The following is a 20,418-nucleotide window of genomic DNA, read 5'->3' on the forward strand; positions in this document are numbered from 1 at the left end:
CACTGGTACCTGAAACAAATATCACATAACACGGTAAACATAAATGCTTAGTGAGTTCCCCAAAATACCACATACAACACATAAGCCACTCGAGGCTATAACTCGGTATGACCCTCCGGTCAATATGTATCAGCGGGACCCTCCAGTCCCATAGTTCGTTGGACCCTCCAGTCCGGTCTAGCTCATTGGACCCTCCGGCCCGGTCTAAATCGTTGGATCCTCCGGTCCGATCTAAATCGTTGGACCCTCCGGTCCAGTCTAATCGAGGACCCTCTGGCCTCATAAGTCGTTGGACCCTCTGGTCCGATCTATATAACACATAGCATATATTTAACACAATGCACATAATTTTATACACATAACACATAAGACCCTTTGTTCTGCACATAGATACCACTCTAGGTAATGTTTAGTGAGAAGACTCACCTCGTATGATGTCTAGTATACTCTCGTTCTTGATATCCCCGATCTAGCCTCCTCCTATCAATATGATAATATCTCTAATCAATACTCTCTTTATGTTCTCATCTCTAAAGAATGGGTAGAAGACCATTCTACTCCTTCATGGCCTCTCTTGAGTTAGTTTGACCAAAACCCTAAGGTCAACGGAAGTCAACTCCAGTCAACGGTCCAACTTTGACTAGACTCGTCGACTGCACTCGGGTGACTTGACGAGTCCATGTGTGTCCTCTGAATCCTCCTAAGGCCTCACTCGACTCGTCGAGTTAACCTTTAACTCGACAGGTTACCACTGATCACGAATCCCGGGGCAACCCGATCCGACTCGTCGAGTCCTCTTATGGACTCGGCGAGTTTCCTCCACGGTAACACTCATTTGAACTTCTGAGGTCATATCTGTTTCTCTAACCTATAGATGTGACATTCTAACACCCAAAAGTCACGTAAAGGTTCATTCTTTATGTCCATGCACCACACATCAAGCTCTATTTGATGGAATAGCTCTTAAAATGACAACCTAGATTAAAAACTCCAATGGGACTGCATAAAGCTGGATAATTGGGACTCTCTGGACCTCTTAAGGTCCAGATCCAATGTGTATTCCTCAATGAGACTTCACATGCTCCAATACTCAACTAAAAAGGGGGTAAGGAAACCCTAGATTCATGGAATCTACCATACATACGAGAATAGGCCTGAAATCATACCTCAAACAACAACCCTTGATGAAATGGTAGCAGATCTGAGCCCCCTCCAATCAGCCTAGCTTGAATCTCCTTTCCTTCCTTGCAAGAATGCATTAAAATGGTGCAATTAGGTCCCTTCTTCTCTCACTGTGCTCTTTGGTTCAATAAGGTCTCTCAGGTGTGTGTGTGGCCGCCAATGAAGGCCATAAGGGCCCTTAAATAGGGAACAAGCCCAAAGATTTAAGGTTTCTGTCCACAACGCGGACTCGTCGAGTCGACTTGCCGACTCGTCGAGTCCATTCATTAATCCGAGTCATCAGTCGCGATCCTACTCGATGAGTTTAGGCGTCAACTCGTCGAGTCCCTCTTCTTAACTCAAAAATAAATACTTAAATTATGATACTCGAAATTTCAGATGTTACATTTAGGCTTGCAGAAGCCTAGTCGGTACACCCTCGCTCAACTCTTTTAAGGAAATACATGGTTGTGATCATCTAGTTCCAAAGTCAAACCCCCAAAAATAGTTTAAACATGAAACAAATTTATGCCATAATACAATATCATAATTTTTAAACAAAGAACTATGCATTGCACATGAAACTACTCCCAAAACCAAGTTAGTTTCATTTCCATACTCTTAGAAAATTACATGGACTTTGGGTTCACGCATAGTTAGCACATATCACGATTACATAATTTTTACCTATATTCAAAACTAGTATACTAGCAACCATCATACCGGTGCACATGTGGGTAACTAAGATCACATATGTATATGAGATACTTTTGGTATTCCACTACAAAAACAATATTTTTGGCAATACAAACCAAGATTAAAGATATAAAGGATAAGCGGCCATATATAAGTCAACCCATCCTATGTGAATTCTCTAAATGTCTACATAGAGGAAAACTTTCTTGTTTTATTGACAGAAAATTCCAGCAGTAGTATTTAAAACCATTGCATTATTTTCACCATTTTCCCAATTGTGTTTCCGTTTATTAAACAAAGCGTCAAACTCTATTACCACTTTATTCATGTTCTTCCAGTTTGTGTAGATTTGATATTTCGTTCGGTAGTGACATCGATCCATTTCATTGATGAAATGTTCGATGATTTTGTTCCAAAATGATGACTCACTTTCATTGATGTCGACCATCAGGTCCTCCAATACATCGATCCATGCATGGGCAACCTCTTCTATCATTCTTCGAGAGATGGTGTTTGGGTGTTCATTTTGAAGTTAAAAATAACTTTTGCCGAAACCTTATTGACTTATGAATATGGGAAAATAAGTTTTGAAAAACTGTTTAGATTAGTTTTTTAGTGACAAACGTCAATAAATTAAAAAATATTTAATTTAAAATTGTCTTTTGTTTGTTTTTTATCCTAATAAAATATAAATCATTTCAAAAAATCACAATTTATTACTTCTTGAAATCTCTTTGAATTCAAAAGCTAAACAAAAAAAGGAGTTTTAAAAATCCAAACATTTTTTTTTAAACAATAAGTTTTTAAATGACATTCAAACACACACCCTGAATATGTTTGTAGCTTTTGAGGAAAACATTTTTTAAGATAAAACTGTCAGTGAGACTCCACCGGCCTAACACACCGTAATCTTTCGATTTTGCTTTGTTAAGATTAATCATTAAAAAAAAAGGGAATGGTTGGTATACAAAACAATATCATGTTTATAATTTATGCGGCTACTGTTTTTTTAAAAGGACAAAAATACCCCTAACAGCCTCACAGCCTTGTCACCGAGAAAAGCCCCTTTCGTTGTCGATCCATCGAATCTGTCCTTGTTGGCCTATAAAGTAACAACCACCGAGGCCTCCGCAAAATTTCAGATCGTCGCCTGAGATTTGATTTCAAATCTCTCTCTTGCTCTCTTGTTCAAACAAGACGGCTGATTCTATTTCGAACTTACGATTTTTGCTCAAAAATGGCTATGTCGACCTCTGCTTCTAGGGTTTCCCTTTCTTTTGAATGCCGAACGGATGCCAATTTCTCCGGCGGTATCCCTCGCATCGATGGCGCACGGTTCTCTTCCAAGCTAGGTGGGGCGTCTGGTAAAGGAACGTTTGGTATGTCTTCATTGATTCTGAGGTTCCCACCCAACTTTGTTAGGCAGCTCAGCAATAAGGCTCGGAGGAACTGTAGTAACATCGGCGTTGCTCAGATTGTTGCCGCTTCATGGTCTAACAACCAGCCTCCTTCTTCGGCGGCGGGGGCTAAGGCCGTCGACGCCGCCGCCTCCTCCGCCGTCTCCACTCCGTTCGTCGTGGGTGAAGATGTTGTTGATAATAATGATATGGATATAGGTTCTTGTAATGGTAGCCCTTTTGTACAGTTTCAGGCTTTGGAAAGTTTTCATAAGCCTTCGTTTTTGAAATCCGATGATAGCGTTGCAATTCATGCTGGTATGCTCTCGATACTCAAATATTATTGGAATAGTGATAAATAGATTTGTTCATTACCATGATTCGATAAAGTTGCATATTTTTCCTGGATTCCGATCATCAATGATTGGATCTTGGTTTCCAAATATCCATTTGTTCAAGATCTGGAAGAATGTGCTATGCTCAGTATTCCAAATTTCCAACATTTACTTTCTAATTCAACTGCAGTCTGCTTTTACCCAATTAGTTTCTCGAATTTGATGTTTATGTAAACGATGAAAAATGATCTATTTCGCATTTAATATGCTAATGCTTTTGCTAGGTGAAAGATTGGGTCGCGGCATTGTTACTGATGCAATAACTACACCTGTCGTCAATACATCTGCCTACTTCTTTAAAAAAACTTCTGAACTCATTGATTTCAAGGTATCAATCATTCTTTTTCTTTGCATCGGGTGTTCTTTAACTGAATGCACATCTCAAAACACCTTTTCTTTTTGGTTCAATCTTCGGATTCTTAATAAGTTGCAATACTCAGTTTCTGAATCTTTTAAATCTTCCGAATCATCAATCTTGAAAACAGGAAAAAAGACACGTTAGCTTTGAGTATGGGAGATATGGGAATCCTACTACTGTGGTTGCTGAGGAAAAGATAAGGTAATGTCCTCTGCTTTCTACTTTCTTTTCCATTTGCCTCTTGTATGATAAAACCTCATAGTATAACTCAATAAAAGTACATGTATTTTGAAAAAAAAACAGTGCGCTTGAGGGAGCTGAGTCAACTCTGATACTTGCCTCGGGGATGTGTGCTAGCACTGTGATGATGTTAGCCCTAGTTCCAGCTGGTGGACATATAATCACCACCACTGATTGCTACAGGAAAACAAGGATTTTCATTGAGACATTTCTTCCCAAAATGGGAATCACGGTATTGTTTTTGATACATGTTTTTTCTTTTTTTATTTATACTGAAAAAAGACTGAGATTTATGTGAATGGGAGAAAGTTTGCAACTTTTTATCATCCCATTTGTACAAAAGACGTTAATGCCCTTCTAACCCATGTGGTGGAGAATTATTATATTTGATATGAATGCTCTTGTTGTTTGATTATGTAGGCAACAGTTCTTGACCCTGCAGATTATGCAGGCCTTGAAGCTGCATTAGACAACCACAAAGTGAGTAGTATAGAAATCTAAATTACATTTTTGGTCCCTGTATTTTAATCTATTTACTATGAAATTGGTTGTTTTGGGTGTATTTTGGCTCTATCAGGTTAAATGGGTTAACTATAAAAGACTATATTACATTTTTGGTCCCTGTGTTTATTTTTATTTTTGGTATCTTTTCCAAAAAAGAATCTTTTATGCAAATTTGGTCCTTACTCAAGGTTTTCATAACATTTTTGATCCCTGTGTTTATTTTTATTTTTCGAATCTTTTCCAAAATAGAATTTTTTTTGCAAATTTGGTCCTTACTCAAGGTTTTTTATAACATTTTTGGTCTCTGTGTTTATTTTTATTTTTCGAATCTTTTCCAAAATAGAATCTTTTTGCAAATTTGGTCCTTACTCAAGGTTTTCATAACATTTTTGGTCTCTGTGTTTAGTTTTATTTTTCGAATCTTTTCCAAAATAGAATCTTTTTGCAAATTTGGTCCTTAATCAAGGTTTTCATAACGTTTTTGGTCCCTGTGTTTATTTTTATTTTTCGAATCTTTTCCAAAATAGAATCTTTTTGCAAATTTGGTCCTTACTCAAGGTTTTCATAACGTTTTTGGTCCCTGTGTTCATTTTTATTTTTTGAATCTTTTCCAAAATAGAATCTTTTTGCAAATTTGGTCCTTACTGAAGGTTTTCATAGCATTTTTGGTCCCTGTGTTTGTTTTTATCTTTCAAATCTTTTCCAAAATAGAATCTTTTTGCAAATTTGGTCCTTACTCAAGGTTTTCACAACACTTTTGGTCCATATCCCATGTAAAACGACTACTTTGCACCCTAGTGGTGATAAAAATCTGTTAACTTAAAAAACCTTAAGGTGAAAAGTAGTCATTTTTACCTAGGGAAAGGACCAAACACATGACAAAATCCTTCAAAAAGAACCAAATTTGCAAAAAAAAAAATTCCTTTTGGGATCTGATCCAGAAGAATTGACCCTAAAACCTGTCCATTTTGCCACTTATGATCCAAAGATCCATTGTATTTCAACAACAGAGTTATAAAAAAGAATTTATACATAAACTAATTTCTCATTTATACCACAGGTTAGTCTTTACTTCACAGAATCACCCACAAATCCATTCCTAAGATGTGTTGACATTGAGTTAGTTTCAAAGATTTGTCATGCAAAAGGAGCAATTGTTTGCATTGATGGAACATTTGCAACACCTCTCAATCAAAAGGCTCTTGCCCTTGGTGCAGATATTGTTCTACACTCAGCAACCAAATACATTGGTGGACACAATGATGTAAAGCAAAAAATCAAGAATCTTTTTCTTTTGCTAATAATCTATATTTTTTTTAAAACAGATATTGACTATGTTTGACTTTTTTTTAGGTTCTTGCTGGTTGTATTAGTGGCACTACTGAAATAATTTCTCAAGTTCGTAACTTGCATCATGTTTTAGGTGGTGCTCTGAATCCTGTAAGTAGCTTATGAGCTGTTTTTAACATGCTTGATATATATATAACAAGGGTGTCATATTTTTTTTTTTTATTTTAATAATTAAATATTTATTTTAATTGCAGAATGCTGCATACTTAATCATTCGAGGCATGAAAACGCTGCATCTACGTATAAAGCAACAGAATTCCACTGCGCAAAGGATGGCCGAAATTTTAGAGGCACATCCTAAGGTACTTAGTCCTGCTTTTTTTTAAAAAAAAAATATATTTTATTGATGAAGTGCTGTTTAAATAAACTGAGGGTAAATTTGTAAAAAGTTGGTGCCTAGAGCATCCACAATGGTTAACCCCTTGAAAAGTTTTATCAGCTTTCCACTATCTTTATTCATAACAAAAACTTCATCTTTATACATCTTCTTCAATGCATAAACTTTTGCCAAAGATTTTTTTTTCAACAACTAAACTTAATCCTCATGTATTTGTAAAAAAGTTTTATAAAGGCCCTCTCCTTGAATTTGTTGTTTTCTTTTTATTAAGTACACATCATGTTTGATATTTGGATGTTATTTTGATGAATTTGATCACCATGAGTCATGAGAAATGCTTTTCGATGATACTTTTTCCTATAAAAACTACCATCTTTATTTTGCATATTTAATATTTACTCTAATCAGTCAAAAAAATAAAAAAAGAAAACAATGTTTACAGGTGACAAGAATGTGACATTGACACTGAGAAAAGTTATGGTGAAAATTTTACAGGTGAAACATGTGTATTATCCAGGGTTGAAAAGTCATCCGGAGCATGATACTGCAAAAAAACAGATGATTGGTTTTGGTGGTGTTGTTAGTTTTGAGGTGGATGGAGATATCACAACCACCATTAAGTTTGTTGATGCTTTAAAGATCCCATACATTGCACCCTCTTTTGGTGGATGTGAAAGCATTGTGGATCAACCAGCCATTATGTCTTACTGGTAACTTTCCTCTTTCCATTCTGGGGCTATTTTCGATGATAGAGGGCATTTACGTCTTTTTGCACTGATGAAAGATATCCCCCTTTCTCACTTTTTTGGGTGGGAAAATAAATTGATTTTTTTCTTCTTCTTTTAAGCCACGAGTGTTACACGGGACTATCAAGCTTTTTACAACTATTTTAGGTGATTGGGAAGGAGGAGGGTATTTATGTCTTTTTGCACATATGAAAGTGCCTCCTTTAGCACCTAATTTTTTGGGTGGGAAAATGAATCTGAGTTTTTTTGTTCTCCTAAGCCATGAGGGTTACATGGGACTAGCAAGCTTTTTATGACTATTTTAGATGATAGGGAAGGATGAGGGCATTTATGTCTTTTGCACATATGAAATATCTTAAGCAACCTACTTTTTTTTCGTTAGGAAAAATTATTGATTTTTTGTCCTATTAGGCCATGATTGTTCCACACTACTAGACAATAATAGTGGATGGGAAGGGTATTTACGTCTTTTTTGGTGGGACAAAAATTGTCCTATTAGGCAAAATGTTAAGTTTTCTAAGGCTATTTTATTATATGAGAGGACGAGGAGGGTATTTACGTCTTTTTACACAAATGAACATCATAGACTCTTGTGAGGAGGGCATTTATGTCTTTTTGCACAAATGAACATCATGGACTCTTGTTTTACCTTTTTAGGTGGTACAAAAAAGTTGAATGCATTTTTATCCTCTTTGCATGAGTCATGGTTATAGTCTGGTATATGTCAAAAAACACAGTAGTATAATTTGTTTTGATCTGTAATGATTGGAAACAGGGATCTGAGTCAAGCAGAGAGGGCCAAATATGGAATAATGGACAATTTGGTTCGCTTCAGTTTTGGGATTGAAGATTTTGAGGATCTCAAGGCGGATGTTCTGCAAGCTTTGGAGGCCATATAAGCATGTTTCACCTGCGTGATTGTTTTTTTTTTTTTTTTTTTTTTTATCAAGTCTTTGTTGTTTTAAAATGTTGTTTTTGAATCTTGATGATGATTGTGTGTTGTAGAAGACTTTTGTAGTTGAACGCTCTTGAGTTGAGTGCTCCTATTTATTTTATTTATCACTTAGCTAGATCAAGAAATGTGTTATGTCCCACTAAATTTACGTGAAGCTACAAAAACAGAAATTAAACCTAAAACTATAAATTGAAGAGTTTTGGTTTTTGAAGAGGTAAAAACATAAGGAGTCTTGGACTATAAAAAAACGATTTTTTTTTCTTTTCAAATTTAAAGATATGGTTTTATAACCCTGAAATTTAATTCCTACAACTACCAATTTTATGACATAGAAATTTATATAATATAATAACCACAGGAACAGATTTTTTTTGAAAACCATCATTTTATATTTTATATTAATTGCTCAACAATTTGATTTCATGAATAAGTTGTTAATTGTTGGACGGTGTGCTACCATGTGCTTGAACACATCTTGTCGCCATCATCACACGCATGGTCAATTTGAAGATAAATAATTCATCGTTTAAACAACTCTGACTTTAGCAAAACATCACCTAAAACTCGGATTTCAACAAACAGACAACTCTTTTAGCAAATAATGACATAAAAATCATATCTAGGAAACAAACTCATATTTCAGCAAGTAAATCAATCAGCAACCAACAAAATAATCTAAAATAAGGTGTCCTACACCGAGAGGGAGAAAGAAGAGAAAGAACCTACGTGTGTTTAAAACGATAAACTCTTGTAGCACATGAAAACTAATCACACATCATATTATGAATTCACATATTGCCAATTAATAATTTGGCCATGTGGCTTGTAATTAAGCATAAAAAATTCATCAATTGAGCTCCAAATTTGGCATCGCCGATCAAACAAAGCCACATAAAGCCCAACATCTTGATGTTTTTCATTACTTTACTCCTTGATTTTATTAGTGTTGATAAAGATAAAAAAAAATTTATGCAGTGTCCTTTGCTTTCATTATGGTAAAAGAGCTATATGAGAAATAAATGATTGTACTATAGAAGGGGAAATGATATCAATGCATCATTTGTCATAAGAGATTATATCGGATAGTTAGATTTGAAGTTTATGTATTAACCTTTAAGTTTATCACAAATGTTATAAATCTTATATAACTTAATAACTATTTCAATTTGGCATGTGCTTTCGATCCCTAATTCACCATTCCCAACTACGATAAAAAAAATCTAGCAAATTGAAAAACTATTGTATGTAACATCTCAGTCTTAGCAACTTTGCTTTGTAAGATTCTTTAATAAATTTCGCGTAAAAACTTTATGATATTATAAACATTTTGGTTTGTTAACTTGATACGGATACATTCATTAAAAAACTTAGGAAAATAAGTTCCATTTTTTTTTTTTACTGTGGATATACTTATACCTGTCATCATGCTCCCCAAAACAATTTTTTTTCCTTATCTACCATTGATACATCTATAGTTGTCATCAAGCTCCCTAAGCAATTATGTTTTATTGAATTTCATATATAATATTTATAAAATTATCAATACCCAAAAATGAGAAACCAAACCAAGCTATAGGACCTATACCCAAATATATACCAATGAAATAATAGTTTTTCAAGTGTTCATAGAATACTATCATAAATTCCTTAGAAATAAGAACCTATAGAGGTGTGCAAAAAATTACAAATTTAATTCAAACCAACCAACCATATTAGATATTCAATCATAATTAGATTGGATCGGTTTCAAATTTTCAAAATCCAATTGAATTGGATAGGTTATTGGATGATTCTAAATATTCAATGGATAAATGAACCAAACTGATCCAACATTTATCTATTTTGATATCAAATATCACCATCGGATAAATATCTAATTACCATATTCTAATAATATTATTTAACTAAAAAAACAATAAAATCCATCCAATATTATTATCTAATTATTATAATTATTTACATTTGATAACCAATTAAATATATCAAACCTATAGAACGGATTCAATTCAACATCCAGTTAAATCAGTTTGGTTTGATCGTGTATATATATATATATATATATATATATATATATATATATATATATATATATATTAAATTGGATTAAATCAATTGAAAAAAATATAAACTCAAATAAATAATTAGATTGAATAGGTTCTTCAAAATGGATTTTAACCTATCAACACTCTAACCCTATTACGTGACTAGAGAATAAAAAGTCATACGTGAAAACAAAGCAAAAGAGGTATAAAGAATTATAAAGGTGCAAAAGTGAAAAGACAAAAGAAAACGCAAAAGAGTGTCATCTTCTTCTATATGCTCTTCTTATCTTCCAAAATCAAGAACAATAGAATATTCAATATTCTCGTCTCTATTCCATTTCAATCCTGTTCAACAAAACCCCAGATACACAATCGATCTTCGTCTTCATGTGGCGATGAAATTCGGTAAAGAATTCGGAATCCATCTCGAACAAACCCTACCTGAATGGAAAGACAAGTACTTGTGTTACAAACCCCTTAAAAAGCTTCTCAAAAACCTTCCTAATCCCACCGCCGATGACGCCAACGACCACCCTCAACCATATCGAAACCCTACCGGAGTTAACGCCGACCGCAATCTACCACCTCTGCCGCATCACTTAGCGGAAATCCAACACTGGTTTGTCAGGATTCTCAATGAAGAACTCGATAAGTTCAATGATTTCTATGTTGATAAAGAGGAAGAATTCGTCATCCGATTTCAGGTTTTTCGTTTTGTTACTTATAGTAAATTGTGATATTTGTCTCCTCGAGTTATTGCTATTGCTAGGCTTTGACTTTTCTATATCAGTTCAAACATACGTAGAAATTGATCCTTCCAAGTTTCAATTTTCAATCGAGACTTATTATCCGACTTTCAGATTACATCTGGCAATTGACCATTTATTTCAATTCTGTTTTATTTTGACTAACATTCAACATCATTATCTTCATGAACGATCTGCTTGAATGAGTATAGAGCTGTCGAATAGGTTAAAACTTGGGTAGGAGATTGTCATTGCACACTACTAACTTGTTAATTCTGATTATGGATTGAATTATAAAGAACCCCATTGCAATTTGAATCTGTATACTTATCATGTATGGAATGCATCGCTGAATTTACTTGGTGATCCAATCAGGAGTTAAAACAAAGAATCGAGCTAGTAAAGGAGAAAAGCTGTAAAGATGGAGTGTTTACATCAGAAAGCGAATTCAGTGATGAGATGATGGAAATACGTAAAGACTTTGTCACGATTCATGGGGAAATGGTGCTTCTCAAGAACTACAGCTCCTTAAACTTTGCAGGTATGAAACCTTCCTCATCGTATTATTTAATCTAGAAAATTAAAAGAGATTTTTCCCAATTAATCTGGGGATTCGTGCTTGCTTGTAATGTAAGCAACAAATATTAACTATGTTTGCCACACTTGACAAGTTTACTAGGACTTTTTTTTTTCTTTCAATGAGGATGAGAAGATCATTCACGTCTTTTGTATAGACGAGAGATCAATAGCGAGCCCCTGTCCCACTTTTTTGGGTTGTACAAAAGACCGCAACTTTTGTCCCATTTATATCGGTCAAAATCCTAGTCCTAGTCCAATGCAAGCCAAACACAGTACAACTTGTTATGTTTTGTCCTGTCATGACCAACAAACGGGCAGGACAAAACATAAGGACCTTTTTGTATTGCTTTTGGCATACATTGGACTAAGGCTCAGACTTAAACTGATGTAAATAGGACAAAAGCTGCAGTATTTGTCCGACCCAGAAAGGTGGGACAAGGACTCACTATTGATCTCTCGTCTATAGAAAAGACGTAAATGCCCTTCTTATCCTCATCATAAAAAATAGCCCTAGAAAACTTGTCCCATGTATGGATTGGACACCTTGTCGGCATTGGGCCTTTATGTCTGACAGTTGTGTACCTGATTTACATCTCACATAAGGCTCCTACGACAGTGAGAGTTGTTGGAAGAATAACATCGATAACATTTCTATTTCTTTTCATTTTTTTTAGGTATTATCAAGATACTAAAAAAATACGACAAAAGAACGGGTGGACTACTTCGCGTACATTTTACACAACTTGCCCTTCGCCAACCCTTTTTCACCACAGAACCTCTCACAAGGTTGGTGCACGAGTGTGAAGAAAATCTCGAACTCCTCTTCCCTTTAGAAGCAGAAGTAATCGAATCCACAAACCGAACAACCACCACCACAACACCATTAGCACTTGGTGAAGAAACTTCAGATGTCTATAGACGTACAGTCGATGCTATTAAGACCATAAAGGGTCTTAAAAAGGAAAGTTCAACTTCAAATCCGTTGTCTTTTGCTTCTATTTTTGGAAACCAAGATATTGATATGGGTGCTGTGACTGCTGAAGATTCACGTTCAGACTCTTCGGGTTGTGATAATATTGAACAAGATTATGATGATGGCCATTCGGCTGAATAAGAGTGATGACATTTTGGACATGTCTATAGATTTTTGTGTTTGTATGTCTCTTTTTGTTAGGGGGGTTTTAAGTGTTTGAATAGTACTTGTTTTGTTTTGATTTGGTAAATAAGATAAAAAGTAAAATGCTTGTTACTGCAATGATCTTTTACATTTTTTTTTTCTAACTTATGTAACACAATTTTTTTTAGAAAAGAAATATGTAACTATGTTCTACTTTAGAACCAAAAAATGCGATGTATTAATTTAGGCGATTGAAACTTGATTATATAGTTTGTTATGGCTACAGGTATTGGTAAATAAAGTTCATACTTTGTTCTATAAATAAGCGAAAGGGGAAACGATGTTGCTTAAATTGGTAAAATAATGAAAATAGTTTAAATTGGTAGAAGAATGAAAATAGATGTAGAAATAAGTTTATAAAAATCACTTTGTTAAATAAATTTATAAAAAAGTGAAACCTTAAAAGCAAACATTACACCCTAAAATACCTTCTAATTTATTTACTTCAATAACAGTTGCGTGAAAATGAAGTCAATATATTCTGTAATCTAAATATGTTATTGATTAATATATGTTAAAACATAAAAGTTTAATGATTGTTTTTTTGGAAGGTTTAACCACGAAAAATGGTTAAAACTCAAAACTGTCAAGGTTAAATGGTATAGTATAAAATAATAATACGACTAAATTTTACAGAAATGGTCCTTAATTTTGTTCAAAAATTGCACTTCAAGCAATTTTTATTTTTTTCTCGCCATCTACCCATCGCCATCGTGCGTCAATTTCAATTATTTTTCATTATTTTTCAGGTGTTACCCATGAACACGTGCCTCACACATGAGGGCATAAAAGTCATTTCCATAATCTGTTATTTTATTTTAGAGTAAATTACACGAATGGTCCCTATGGTTTGGGGTAATTTGCGAGCTTCATCCCTAACTTATTTTTTTAACTCAGAAGGTCCCTAATATTTGTGTTTTTTTTTAAAAAATGAATGAAAGTAATAAGTAAATTGCATTAGGAAAAAAAACATTTACAATTGCAACAAAAACTTCGATTTTTCCTTGGGCAATTATAACCTATAAAACCATCTAACGAAAAAGGGAGCCTTACACTACAATTCCATGAAGAAATAGAGCAACTGAGCAACATATATACCATTCTACTTTCATGGTATAATGCTTGATTAAGAAAATAAAAACTAACAAAACACCCTAATTTCATTCACTAGCCAGTTGTCAAACAAAAATAGTGACAAATAAACACATGTTTGTATTTCAAAACACAAATAAAGGCAAATAAACTTGCTATTACAATAAAGTCGACTAAGCTAAAGTTATTATATACAAAACTATAGCTTTTTTGGCAGTATCAAATTAATTTATGGATTAAGTCGAAAGGATTCCATTTTCATCTCAAAACTAAGTTAATTAAACATTTCCCAACCTTCAAATTTGCCTCTACCTTTTCTCTGACCTATTCTTGAATTTGCACCACTTTCACAATATTGATTAACTTCTGGAGAATAAATTTGATGTAGTCATGATTAGGTGTTCATCATTACATGCTTCTTGTGGTGTTGGCAAATGTGAGCGTAAACTGAAAAGACCATTGTGCCCTTGAGTACAATGCATATGGTCTCACTTAACGTCTTCCAACTAACGAAAAATTGACGGATGACCATCATTGCAACAAAATACAAACCACAAGACTTAAACGGTGAGAAAAAAAGGATTTATAGTACAATTTTGGAGCAACCACATAGACCATTTATATAATCTAGTCCAATGCAAATGATATTTTTTTTGAGTAAATTACTGAAATCATCCCTATAATATAATCAAAATTGCATGTTTGCTCCTTAACCTTTTTTTTTTCATTCGGATCGTCCTTGTGGTTTGATTTTGTTGCGTTTTTCGTCCCTTCCATACATAAAATCAGGGACCAAACGTGCAATTTTGACCAAAACATAAGGACGAAAAACACAACAAAATCAAACCACAGGGAAGATCCAAGTGCAAAAAAAATTGGGTCAAACGTGTAACTTTGATCAAACTATAGGGACGATTTCAGTAATTTACTCTTTTTTTTACATAAATGGTCAAAAATATACATAATTATAAAACCAGTTCGAACCAAAACCCAGTTAAATGAACGGTTTTAGACCAATATTAAAATCGGATCAAACGTGACGGTTTTAAAAACCAGTTTTCAAAATATTGTCATATAGACTCGTAAAATGATTAATATCTTGCATTTCGTTTTGTATTTAAGCGTTTCTAGAACACACATGAAAGGTTGTTATGACTTATAATTATTTAAGTTATTGACTTTCAAACTAGAAATAAAAAATTTACACGAGTACATCCAGCTGTCTTTGTTTAATAATTTAAATTTACACAAGTATATATATTCAGCGATGTTCATTTAAGAATTCCTAATATGTAATGTTTGTAAAAAGATACTATATCAAAACACAATGTGTAATTTATATATATATGCACGTAGAAACAAAATTTGTAATACTTTACAACACACTATTGTAGTTCAAAAAAGAATTATAAATCCTTCTGTCTGTCCTCATGACTAAAAGGTAGTGGCACTGATTTGACAGCTCGGAATTTCCCAACATTGTTCAAATGCTCATTCTCCAACCTAAATCAAATACAAATACAACGTTAGATTGTGTTTTTCCTGATTTTAACTTTAATGTAAATGAAAAATCATCACACCTGAAGAAATTCCATAAACCACGACGAATGATCTCCAAACTTGCAACTATTGCAACTAATGCATTTCTATGGAGGAAACGACCTTCATGGAACCCTAGTACAGTTTGCATCCACGCAAGTCTCAACAACACATTCAATACCTGTAAATTAGATTTTATTTAGATGTCTAAAAGATTTTTCTTAAACGATAATTACATCTTAAAATTGGGCATTTGGTTAAGTAATTAGTAATTAGTAATTACCATTGCAATGAAGTAGATTGATTTTTTAGGCAAAATAAGTTTGTCTCTTAACCATGGATTCACAGAATTCCTACATAGCAAACCCCAATCCATCACCAGATCCCAATATGTAGCAAAAATCGTTGCAAATATTGAGGTAGCGAGAGCGATATATTTTATTGTCATATATCTTCCATCCGTTGCTGCTGTTGCTATTTCTGTTGTTGTTTCTGTATATCTTCCATCCGCTTGTCCTATTTGAGTTTGAATTGTCCTTGTGACAACAGCAACAATGATAGAGAAGTATTTCAGTGCATTCATCGCTTGTGTCGAATCTCTCCCTTCACACAATCTTCTAAGACACTACACAGTCATACAAACAATAGTAAGTATTAATAATGAGGTTGTCTGATAATTGTTGATTGAGTCAACGATTTACTGAGTCGGACCCAACCGTGAATCTGAATCTGACTGAGTAAGAGGCATATCAGAGCCAGATAAGGCTATGTTTGGCAGACTAGCTGAAAAGCTAGCTGTTAGTTAAAAATTAGTTGTTAGCTGAAAAACTGACCGACAAAAAATGACGTTTGGTAAAGAACTAACTGATAAGCTAAGTGAAAGATATAAAATGACGTAAAAGGATATTTAATAGAATATGTTTTTTTTTTTTAATAATTAATTAAATAGCTTTTTAAAAAGCTAGCTTATCAACTACTTTTTAGCTTGCCAAACATGACAATTTAAAAAAGCTCGAAAAACAAGCTAGCTGTGGCACAACCTAAGGCTATGTTTGAACGCTGTTAAATAAAAAACTAGCTAGTAGCTGAAAAGTTAACTGATAAATAAAAAGCAAGCAAGTAGCTGAAAAGTTAGCTGATAAAAAATGACGTTTGATATAACTAGCTGAAAGATTAAAAGGACATAAAATGACAATTAAAAAAATGTTTTTCTATAATTAATTAAAAAATGCACCGGAAGCGATAATTATAAAACTATACATATATTTGGAAAATTTTAAAAAAGCTACTCAAAAGCTAGTCTAAGTAGTTTTTTAAAAAGCTAGCTTATCAGCTACTTTTTGGCTTGACAAGCATGATAATTTAAAAAAAACTAGAAAAATAAACAAGTTTATCAGCTAGCTGTGTTTCGACAAACACAACCTAAGTGTGGTATCAAACAGTCTAATCTGACCGAATCAGACCCAGTAAGAGGTATATCAAACAGACTCTAAGTAGTGTACAAGTTAACAATGCACAAATAGACCATATACCTGTAGGACACGAATCCAATAAGGGATTACAGCAACAACTATATGTATAGTTTTATAAATATTGCTTCCATTGCAAGTAGATGCATCTCTTTGTTTGTAATCTCCCCAACCATAGTAGCATACATAGAACTGCAAACTCCTCAATAGTTGAACCTTAAACCATAAAAAAAAAATCGACTAATTTTAGTTTCTTGACTATATAATAATATTATTAAAATCTTAAATTCTTAGTCTTACCTGACTAGTAAACTGATCAGCCAAGAAGAAATCAGGGAGAGTGACCAGATAAAAAGGAGCACAAATGCAGTGCCATAAACAGACTAAAAGGAAGAACCGATTTGCACGATAGAAGATATTAAATGGACAGACTGTTATCAAAAGCAAAACCTGAAAAAAAAAAAAAAAAAACGTTTACAATGAGATTGAAACTCAAATATAGATTTTGGTAGAATGGAATGACTTAATACATTAGTAGGACAAAAGAGGAATTTCTTACAATGACTAATCCAAGTGGAAGTAATTCAGTAAGAGCTTTGTAACTTTGAGTTCTTTCATCCAAATCCATTTCAAGATTTGATAATATTCCAGCAAGAGTAACTACTGATAGACCAGAACCTAAGAGCAGAACTTCTTTAAATCCCAATTCTGTCCCTTGCTTAAATCCGAATATGAAGGAGTAATTTACTCGATAACGAGTCCAATAATATACATTCGCAGCATACATCAATATATGTAAAACTACAAATCCAAACAAACTGTATAGTGGAAAAATTGTATTCATGTAAGCAGTTCGACTTCTATGCTGAAGAAGATTTCTAGCATGTACAAGCACAATGATCGCAACAATAAGCGCTAGCGAGCATCCAAAAAAACAACCTACATGACAAAAGTATACTGATGAGATATACCGAATAAATCATTAATGTTACATATGACAATAACTTGACAGAACGTTTAACATGCATTGGACCGAGACTGAAAGGACAGTACTGATGTCAATAGGACAAAAAAAATACAAGTTTTGTCCTGTTGACATCAGCCTGTCTAAGTCCAATGCATGTCAGACACACAGACACACAGTACAATCTGTGGATACTCACCGACAAAAAACGTGATCCGATGCCGGTCTCGTTTAGCTTTGGGCCGTAACGTGTCCATTCCTTGACGTCGATTCCCGTTACAGAAATGTTTTATGAAAGCGGCTTCTACTCTCTCTAACAGCTTAACAACCTGAAGTGATTTTTGGTTAAATATTGGAAAAAAAAACGTAATGTTTTTTTTTTTTTTTTTAAATATTGTAATATCATCATATGTGTATATATACCTCATCAGATTGGCCTAAGTAAGATTCATCAACTGTCTTTAAATAAGCATCCGATGCGTTTCTTGATGTAATCTGCACCAACAATTTATGTCACCATTAAAAGACTTAAATACCCTTCTCATTCAAAATAAGGAGAAAGAATCTCTAACCTTATCGTACTTCTTCATTATTTTCGAGAATGCCAATTGATTCAGGAAGCTGGTTTATAAAGCAAGATCAGAATTCAGTTATATTTTGATTGGTTGTATATACAATTTCTGAGTAAAATTAAAGTGCTTACGAATAGCTCTTCAAAAATCGAAGCTTTTCATGGAACTCAATAAAAGCCAGCTTCAACTTCTCTTGTGCATATTTGAGTTCCTTTTTGTTGTAATGCAACTCCGATTTTCCAAGGTGAAAAACACTTCTCACGGTGGATCGCGGCGTTTCTGCGGTGTCGTTGAGTTTTATGTGATTCAAAACCTCCAACGAAGCCATCTTGTATCCCTTTCGATCATCCGATCTCTTCTTTTCCTCTTCTTCTTCTTCTTCTTCTTCATTCCCATCACCACTAGTGTTGATCTCTTGAATCACCTCCAATGGATACGCACCTTAAAAAATCATCGGATGTTATTGAAGCTTTACACATTTACTATTTTACCCTCCTTAAATTGGTGAAAAAAGGGTAGCTACCTGAAGTTTTTTCATTGATGAAGGGGGGGATGGCGTGAGGATCATTGACTTTGATTCGAAGAGCAATTAGAGCATCCATTTGTATATTCAACTCTTCTGCTTGTTTAAGGACCTCTTCGACTTTCCCTTGATAAAACTTAATCACTCCATTGAATTCGAGATCAAGTTGTCGGAAAAACACCTGCTCAAAGTCGCTGCCTTCCTCCGTCGACCGGAGAAAAGTAGTCTGGTAACTCCGGAGCTCTTCTCCTTGTTCTTCGTCTGCTACTTGCATTGCACTCACTAGAATCACTTCATCTTCTTCGTCTTTTCGAGGACTAGTGTTACCATAACCACTAGTTAATCCGCTGAAGGTTCTGAAAAGCGAGCCCTTTCTCTTCAAAGACGTCGCCTTCACCGGCGCCTTTGCCGGCGAACGATACATGATCTGCCGCTGCCGGAAAATTAAGATCTCTTTTAGGAGAGTTTTGAGGCAGCTGTAGCTCATGTATGCGTCTCGCCATTCTGGAATCATCTGTGAAGCAAATTCTTTCCCGAACTTCATTGTTGATGACTGGTGAGATTTTTGAAATCAGAAAATGATGGAAAATCCCAAAATCTGTGAAGTGTTGAAATAGGGGTGAATGAACACACGTCCTTGTTGTTGATGATTTCGTTGTGTTTTCCTTTGTCCTCACATTCTGTCCAAAAGAAATCGGAAGAAACCAACTAACTTCCAGCTTTTTATGGCGTGTTTCAAAGAATGGATCAATTAGAGCTGGGTCTTGTTTTTAGAGTGAATCAATTATAGGTGGTAGCTAGGTCAAGTTTCTTTTTTGGTTAATTTTAAAAAGGGATAGTCATAAGTCATAACTTGTTTTATAAAACAGATTTTATCAGATTCTGGTTTGTATTTTATCATTTTATACGATCAATTTTATATTATTGGAATAATATCTCGAAAAGTAATAAATTATATATATATATATATATATATATATATATATATATATATATATATATATATATATATATATATATATATATATATATATATATATATTTTGTTGGATTAGTGTCTAAGTCCATAACTATTTTGGTATGTACTTGACCCGATGGTGCATAGTTATTTTGGGTTGCCTTCACCAAAGCAACTTGATAGGATGATTTATGGAGAGTAAGGATTAAATATGATTTATTAATGTATTATAAGAATAATATATTAAAGGAGAAATCATATTGTTTAATTAATATTAGTCAATAATTAATTGGTAATTAGTTTTGTGACTAAAAGAGATTAATTAAACTTAAGGGACTGGAATTGTAATTATAGGATAATTGCAATTTGGGCCATGGATTGCCTTGTATTAAGGGTTGGACGAATTCTAATGGGAAACCCATAAGGAAATCGTCCATGGGCTTAATTAAAGGAGTCTATGGGTTGCTTAGGGCTTAAGCATCAAAATTAGGGTTTCCTTGTTAGATAACACTAATAGCCCAACTATATAAAGATCCCTTAAGGCTCAAAAACGTGGCTAAGGTTCTTGTAAGGGTTTACACACGTTTTTGGCAGCCTCCAACCTCTCTCCTCTTCATC

General features: G+C 34.0%; 3 protein-coding genes across 3 annotated transcripts; 2 read left to right on the forward strand and 1 right to left on the reverse strand.

Annotated features, from left to right (window-relative positions):
* Window positions 1-2,823: 2,823 nt before the first annotated feature.
* Window positions 2,824-8,264, forward strand: MTO1 (Pyridoxal phosphate (PLP)-dependent transferases superfamily protein). Its single transcript, XM_078992752.1, has 10 exons — window positions 2,824-3,572; window positions 3,874-3,977; window positions 4,135-4,208; window positions 4,311-4,479; window positions 4,668-4,727; window positions 5,812-6,015; window positions 6,105-6,191; window positions 6,296-6,403; window positions 6,934-7,148; window positions 7,960-8,264. The coding sequence occupies exons 1-10, from the start codon at window positions 3,095-3,097 to the stop codon at window positions 8,081-8,083; spliced, it is 1,623 nt and encodes a 540-aa protein (XP_078848878.1). The 5' UTR covers window positions 2,824-3,094; the 3' UTR covers window positions 8,084-8,264.
* A 2,141-nt stretch (window positions 8,265-10,405) lies between these two features.
* On the forward strand, window positions 10,406-12,761 carry SPX4 (SPX domain-containing protein 4). Its single transcript, XM_078992750.1, has 3 exons — window positions 10,406-10,885; window positions 11,303-11,468; window positions 12,181-12,761. The coding sequence occupies exons 1-3, from the start codon at window positions 10,577-10,579 to the stop codon at window positions 12,618-12,620; spliced, it is 915 nt and encodes a 304-aa protein (XP_078848876.1). The 5' UTR covers window positions 10,406-10,576; the 3' UTR covers window positions 12,621-12,761.
* A 2,329-nt stretch (window positions 12,762-15,090) lies between these two features.
* LOC145043965 (phosphate transporter PHO1 homolog 3-like) lies at window positions 15,091-19,624 on the reverse strand. Its single transcript, XM_078992751.1, has 11 exons — window positions 18,843-19,624; window positions 18,451-18,760; window positions 18,320-18,368; window positions 18,171-18,242; window positions 17,947-18,076; window positions 17,343-17,722; window positions 17,084-17,233; window positions 16,847-16,999; window positions 15,598-15,939; window positions 15,356-15,495; window positions 15,091-15,278 (listed from the first exon to the last, which is right to left on the reverse strand). The coding sequence occupies exons 1-11, from the start codon at window positions 19,384-19,386 to the stop codon at window positions 15,182-15,184; spliced, it is 2,367 nt and encodes a 788-aa protein (XP_078848877.1). The 5' UTR covers window positions 19,387-19,624; the 3' UTR covers window positions 15,091-15,181.
* Between the last annotated feature and the right edge of the window lie 794 nt (window positions 19,625-20,418).

Source organism: Lactuca saligna, chromosome 4 (genome assembly GCF_052625555.1).
Source record: "Lactuca saligna cultivar CGN05327 chromosome 4, ASM5262555v1, whole genome shotgun sequence".
Lineage (NCBI taxonomy): Eukaryota > Viridiplantae > Streptophyta > Magnoliopsida > Asterales > Asteraceae > Lactuca > Lactuca saligna.

Bases quoted from the DNA above. Each gene is read 5' to 3' on its own strand.
- MTO1 (XM_078992752.1), top strand. From the start codon at position 3,095: ATGGCTATGTCGACCTCTGCTTCTAGGGTTTCCCTTTCTTTTGAATGC. The intron at 4,480-4,667 runs GTATTGTTTTTG...TTGATTATGTAG, and splicing joins TTCCCAAAATGGGAATCACG to GCAACAGTTCTTGACCCTGC. The intron at 4,728-5,811 runs GTGAGTAGTATA...TTTATACCACAG, and splicing joins CTGCATTAGACAACCACAAA to GTTAGTCTTTACTTCACAGA.
- SPX4 (XM_078992750.1), top strand. From the start codon at position 10,577: ATGAAATTCGGTAAAGAATTCGGAATCCATCTCGAACAAACCCTACCT. The intron at 10,886-11,302 runs GTTTTTCGTTTT...TGATCCAATCAG, and splicing joins AATTCGTCATCCGATTTCAG to GAGTTAAAACAAAGAATCGA. The intron at 11,469-12,180 runs GTATGAAACCTT...CATTTTTTTTAG, and splicing joins CAGCTCCTTAAACTTTGCAG to GTATTATCAAGATACTAAAA.
- LOC145043965 (XM_078992751.1), bottom strand. From the start codon at position 19,386: ATGAAGTTCGGGAAAGAATTTGCTTCACAGATGATTCCAGAATGGCGA. The intron at 17,723-17,946 runs GTGAGTATCCAC...TTTGTCATGTAG, and splicing joins TCGGATCACGTTTTTTGTCG to GTTGTTTTTTTGGATGCTCG. The intron at 17,000-17,083 runs GTAAGACTAAGA...TTATGGTTTAAG, and splicing joins CTGATCAGTTTACTAGTCAG to GTTCAACTATTGAGGAGTTT.